The 6,518-nt window shown below is 43.1% G+C and overlaps 1 protein-coding gene across 3 annotated transcripts; it reads right to left on the bottom strand.

Annotated features, from left to right (window-relative positions):
• Positions 1-207: 207 nt before the first annotated feature.
• On the bottom strand, positions 208-5,775 carry LOC124465481. 3 transcript variants are annotated; one of them, XM_047017286.1, is made up of 6 exons: positions 2,463-5,775; positions 1,864-1,932; positions 1,669-1,743; positions 1,392-1,458; positions 1,263-1,299; positions 208-994 (listed from the first exon to the last, which is right to left on the bottom strand). In XM_047017286.1, coding segments are annotated over exons 1-5 (2,097 nt in total). In that variant the 5' UTR covers positions 4,347-5,775; the 3' UTR covers positions 208-994; positions 1,263-1,297. The 3 variants fall into 3 exon arrangements, 2 of the variants coding, with proteins under 2 accessions (XP_046873242.1, XP_046873241.1); XR_006955816.1 differs by lacking the exons at positions 208-994; positions 1,263-1,299; positions 1,392-1,458 and having other exon boundaries at positions 1,715-1,743; positions 1,864-5,775; XM_047017285.1 differs by lacking the exons at positions 208-994; positions 1,263-1,299; positions 1,392-1,458; positions 1,669-1,743 and having other exon boundaries at positions 1,841-1,974; positions 2,087-5,775.
• Between the last annotated feature and the right edge of the window lie 743 nt (positions 5,776-6,518).

Genomic DNA, 6,518 nt, shown 5'->3' with positions numbered 1-6,518 from the left:
GTGGATGGCATCATAAATATCTACTGATCTAACTATCAAGTCTGCAGAGATACCTTTATATTGATTATCAATTCTCACTGTGTTACTTTGAACACAATTAAATAGTTTACTGTAGTGCTCATGCCATAGATCAGCAATCTTCTCTGGACAACTAACCCCTTTGATATCAGAAGGGAGGGGAGTTCTGTTATTATTTATGATCTTGACCTCCTTCCAGACAGGGCTGGACTGGGACAAGAAATCAGCCCTGGCATTTTTGGCCATGGCAGCCCACCAAGATTATTTATACGATATGCGGAGGCACACAACATACCAGAGGATATATGCGCATATTGTGCTGTTTCAACAATTAAAATAAAGCGCAGTAGCCTACATGGATGAGAGTAACCATGTTGAAAAATGCATACACTCTTTCACTATACTTACAGAGACTTTCATCTTTGGAGAGATGGCTACAATGCCACAATGCCCATCTTGAAGTGAAAGTGGTTGTCAAAGAAACATTGCTAGAGATGTCTTTTCAGTGTTTAATGAAAATACTGTTTATACAAACGTGTACATTGTTTATAAAAATAGAAATTAAACAATTAGGTACGATCATAATTTTAATCTTTTATATAATAGCCCAAAATAACCTTTTGTTCTTTCAATGGCCACATGTAAAAACAGGAGTGGAGATTAAAAAAACTATTAGATCCTCGTGATTAGACGCTTACAAAATGTTTACACTCAAAAAAACAAGGCAGATTACAGGACTTTGAAGAAGAGAGGGTTCTGCATTTGTATTTGGGCACAATGGAGGTTTTGCAGCTAGGTCAAATCTCCTCTGAAATGACTAATGCTTATAATATGTACAGTTTGAACCGTCTCACAGTCAGCAAAAAATGCAAGAACAGAGAACAACAACAACAGGAAGTATACACAATATATGTATTATCTTATTTACACTAACTAGAACACACCAAATTATAACACAGTAAGTCAAAGTGGCACCCTAAAGTATGAGAGAGAGAGAGAGAGAGAGAGAGAGAGAGAGAGAGAGAGAGAGAGAGAGAGAGAGAGAGAGAGAGAGAGAGAGAGAGAGAGAGAGAGAGAGAGAGAGAGAGAGAGAGAGAGAGAGAGAGAGAGAGAGAGAGAGAGAGAGAGAGAGAGAGAGAGAGAGAGAGAGAGAGAGAGAGAGAGAGAGAGAGAGAGAGTAAGTTAAGGTATAGTTTAAATAATCTTTAGGTGAACAGAGAGATAATAGCTCATTTTGTACTTACATATGCTGAGACAAAAGGCTGCATGGACCTTGGTGCTCTGAGGGAGACAGAAAGGAGCAGTCAGATATGATAGATTCATCTGATACTGTCTCTTCTATAATCAAAATAAGAGCTATTTAGTAAACTCACAATGAAACAAAAAGAACACACGTGAACTCCACATCAGGGGAAGGCAATCCTTCACTCCAAAAATTACCTAAGGGGAGAGAAAGAGAGGCCAGGTGGGTCAAGAGAACAGTGAAAATTTGAATGTTTCAAAAAATTTACATTGATAGTATTGGTGTCTTTAAAGTAATACAATAATGGATAGTTGCATTCATTACAGTCACTCTGTAAAAGTAGTAGGCTTTATGACCATCCAGGTGGATGCCAGCAAGAACACAAAACAACAGTATTGTAAACTTACAAATTTGAAGAATGCCTGTGAAGTCCACACCAATGAAATGCACATCCCTGGAACACCCCTGGGGGACAGGGCAGCCTTAAAAAAAAGAGTTTGACAGACACAAAAAGTGAGTGATACAAACCAATTGCATTATAGCAGGACAGGACTGATGACTAAAAAAATAAATAGAGCTAGACAACAGTCTGATATACATACTGGTTGAGAAAATGTTGAATGGCCCTCCAATAGTCCACAAGAACAAATATGTAGCAAGGCAATGAAATTGGATGAGCAGGAACTTGAGCAACTGAAAACAGCAAGGGCACCCTGAGAGAGGAGGAGAGCAGAGAGCAAAGCAATAACAACATTATTTTCTGTCAACATTTTTTATTAAATCCACTAATTTAACACAAATGTATTTATTTATCATAAATCTCACCTTATAAAAGCAGTTTCTTCATTGATTCGCTCTTCTCTGCAACTCTGTCAATCACTGTGTCAGTTTCAAGGGACACAAGGACATCCTTTTCAATGGCCATCAACATGAAGGCTTCCAGTTTGCTGGCAGACAGGCAACTCCTCAGTCGGTTTTTGATGTAGCGAAGGGTGGAAAATGACCGCTCACAGGCTACCTGAGTTATTGACAGGGTTAGCAGAAACTTGTATGCCAACCCAAGTAGCGGATATGCGTGAGTCAGCATGTTAAACCTGAGAAGGATTTTGTAGCAGCACAGGGGGCACTCTTTGCAAGACACACAGGTTTTGCTTATTATTTCCATCTCTTCTTGGCCATCTGATTCCTCTTCAACTGCTTTAGTTGCGTAGTTATCCAATTGTGATTGTACCAGCCTGTCCCATTGCTGTGCCAAGTTTCTGAGTTCAATCTGTAGATCTGTCACAGTTGCCCTGCTGTCATACACAACTAGACACTTGCTGAGTTCTTGAAGTGCAGATACAGGGAGTGCACCGCCACTGGTCTGGATGAGGGGGAAGTTTTTGGGATGTAGGAGGGATAAATCTGCATACAGAGTGCCATGAGTGAGGAATCTGTGGTGCATGGCCTCAACAGCTGTATCCAGGATCTGGTGGTGAACATTGACCTCATAGGCCTTCTCTGAATCACTGAGGCTTTCATCCTGGGCCATCTCTCCTGGCAAGACTTTCTTCTTCTTTAGCCTTTTCTGAGGTAGTGCTGCCTCCACTTCCAAATCTAGATCATCCTGCTCCTCTAGCTTTTCATTTGCCCAATGGACAAAACAGTCAGCTGCATCTTTGACGGCCGGGAAATCTCTTGCTATCTTTGTAAGTGAATCGTGTGTTGTGGTGACCATCCTATGTGCAGAGAGGATGTCCATTCCTCCGGTCTGTAGGTATTTTGACAGTGGTGAGGTGAACTCAAATACCCGGAGGAATAACTGAGCTGTGAGCACAGTTTCGTATCGAAGTAAGCCGTCTCTGTATCCTCTGGCTTTGTTTCTTGCATTTGATGCAAGTGACTTCAGCTTCATTATGGCAGAAAGTGTGGACACCACTTCAACAAAAAGGCCGCCATCAGGTCTGCCAAAGTTTCCAAAAACTTTCCTCAGGGCATGATGTTTAGCCCACCATCTCGTCTCTCCAATTGTTGAGATGCGTTTGTGCCTCTTGTCCTGGCTCTCGGTCTCCCACACACTCACTCTTGTGTATGAGTCCCTGATGAATACGGCAATGTCGTTCAGCAGGTCAAATAGTGATCCACTTTCAATGACGCTATGGGTGGTATCGGACAATACAAGGTTCAAGACATGTGCATAGCACCACACATGCTGATGGGTGGGGTTTTTGGATGCCATTAATGCAGAGAAACCTCTGTATTGACCCTGCATATTAGAGGCTCCATCTGTGGCGTTTCCAATGCACAGGCCTATGTCCAATTGCAGACTCTCAAGGACTTCTGTTAACAGCGTCACAAACGACTGTCCTGTAGTTGTGCTGCATTGTACGACTGCAACCAGCCTTTCATGGACTGCATCCGTCACAAACCTCAAAATCACAGAACACTGCTCTCTCCCTGTAACATCTTGTGTTGTGTCGAGCTGCACAGAATACATTCCGGCTTTTTTGATGTCTGCTGAGATGCTCTCTTGAATTAAATGCTTGATAGCATCGATTACTGCATCCACAGTTGTTTTGGACAGGAGGGTAATGAGAGAGCCTCTGCCTTGTGTGCCTGAAGCATGGATCTGCTTGCTTTTCTCAATTACACTGCTGAGGTGCTCCTTTAAACACACATCATATTTCCCCAACAATATAATAAGTTCTAGGAAATTGCCATGGTCGAGACTGTTGATGTCCAAGGTGTACGCAGCTTCATTGTGCTCCTGCCTGTAGCTTAAGCCTCTCTTCCCTAAGACTCTCACAACCTCCACCACACGTTCCAACACCTGACGTCTCTTCTTCACCTGCTCACGGTGTCCTTTCAGCTGTCTTCCCTCAAGGAGGTGATCAACACTTGCTCTGGAGCAGTTTAATACATATGCCTCAGCACACTGTCTATGTGCCATGCCTCTCTCATGCTCCTCTATTCTTTGGTGCACATGCCTCCAGTCTGTCATGCCTCCAATGAAAGAACTTGGGTCATTGGGCTTGCTAAAAGCAAGGCAAAGAAAACAAAATAAAGCATTACGTTCATCACTATAAGTCAGCCATTTCCATGCCATGTCGTCCGTTCTTGTGAAGAGCCTCTGGATGACAGGGTTTGTGGCATTCTGCTGTGGGTGAAACTTAAAGAATTCCTGCCTTTTTGTGGAATGAGGGCGGCTAAAATAGTCTACAACTGCCTGATCTTCCTGTGACTCCTCCACTCCTACTCCAACAGTCTGACTTGACTAAACATAGAGAAAGAGAGAGAGACAGGAGCATTAATTTCACTAGTGTTATTTCTCTGGTTACCTACTAATGAATAATCATTATTAGCAATTAGAAATAGCAATATTTCACTATTACATGATAATAAATAATAACTGTAAGCTATAACACCTGCAAACTATAACATAATAGCAAGCAAGCTAAAATAACACTGTAAATTGGACACAAAGTCTACTCATAGCGCACACACGCACACACACACAAAAGAAATATTAGAACACATGTTTTCTCCAGGGAATACATGTTTGTCTAAATTTTGTTTATTAAGCTGGCTCACAAACAAGTTTTATCTATGTTTTCATGTCCCAAAAAAGCTGTTTACCCATAAAGCCTAATAAATTAATAAAGCAATTAAACACTGACAGCTTCCTCACATTAATGTTGTTCAAATAGCAATAGCAAAGTGATGCTCTTTCAATACACAGTCAACAGAGCTATTTAACTCCCCAAAGAAAAGCTAGCAAATGTTTAGTGGGCTAACTGTTGTGTTAGCTAAAATAGCCACTTTGACCGGGCTCAGTCTAGATTACTCTGTACAACATGTTGTTATAACGCAGGAGCTAACTGTTAGGAAACTACATACTGTGTTAAAGTTTAGGAATCTAGCTTAACAAATATTTCTTTATCAACACAAACTTAAATTTCAACTTCTTACCGCCGCCACTTCGTCTGAGGCTGAGCTCGGCCCCGGGGCCGGGCCGCCGCCAGCGCCACCCATCTCTGCGCTTGGCCTCGGCCGCCATTCAGTCACCTCTCCGTCCCCATCATCACCGACATCCTCCTCAGCCTCCGCCGCCGCAATTTCCACCGTCGCAGGTGCTAATGAAGCCGGGCCAGCTGTCGCGGCAAACATGTCCGATATTTTAGCACATGTTGCAGAGTTTGCCTCTAGGGCTTTTCTCTTTTTATCTCGGACTTTCTCCGCGCCTCCTTTCCGTTTTTTCTATTTTTCTGTCAGTGTCAATAAGTGACGTGACGTGACTGATTGACAGCCGAGACCCAAGGGCGGGACCTCGGCCCTCTGCTGTGTATGTGATTGGGCCAGGCCCAGCATAGAACTAATCATAATGAGTAATTGCCTGAGACCGCCAGGGACAAAGTATTTTTTTTAAACTTTCAGGTGAAGTTGACAGCCTGCCTGGCCTGCACGCACCTATGTGCCATGGGGGACCTCGGCCCTCGGCCTCGGCTGTGTGACTTGGCCGGGCCGGGCCGGGCCAGGCCGGGCCGGGTCCATTAAAAAAAAAAAAATTGTAATAATTATATTTTAATTTTTTTTTTTTTTTTTTTTTTTTTTTTTTGAATGGACCCGGCCCGGCCCAAAATGCCTGCCGGCCCACCGGGCATTGCCCGGTACGCCCGATGGCCAGTCCAGCCCTGCTTCCAGAAGTCAGTAAGATTGTTATTCTGCATCTTTCTGGCCAGCGAGTCTGCTCTCATTGTGTTTTCATTTCTCTTAATGAAACGAGTGCATATTTAAATCTAGCATTTGTGAGGTTTTTGTTATCAAGCAGCACTCCCTGTCTGGGTCTGCCTGCCTCTGACCAGACTCTAAAGGCTTCTCTAGCAGCAGCATGTTGCTCAGACACAAACTCATTCCAGACAGGCCGTGCGTTAGGGACCTTACTCTTGTGATTAATAAAAGGTTCACTGGAAGCATAAAGACATTTGACAATATCATCATACATGGCACAGAGCTTTTCAGCATTATGTTTATCCTTGCAGTTCATATCCGAGAATTAGTTAATAGAGAATATCTGTGCCGAACCTCTTTGGTCAATTTTGACCAGTCCAGTTTTCTTGGGGGGCCAGCAACAAGGGTACACTCTCAACATTTAGCAGCATAGCAACTGGTATGTGATCAGTGGTGGCCAGCCCATAACACATCTCTATACTTTCCAGTGAGTCATGAGAATCGGCTGTGGTTACAATATGGTCTAGCCAGGAAGTTGTGTGCCACGTTT

This window comes from Hypomesus transpacificus, unplaced genomic scaffold (assembly GCF_021917145.1).
Source record: "Hypomesus transpacificus isolate Combined female unplaced genomic scaffold, fHypTra1 scaffold_51, whole genome shotgun sequence".
Lineage (NCBI taxonomy): Eukaryota > Metazoa > Chordata > Actinopteri > Osmeriformes > Osmeridae > Hypomesus > Hypomesus transpacificus.
The sequence above is the reverse complement of the archived record's forward strand: the minus strand, read 5'-3'. Positions and strand labels throughout refer to the sequence as shown.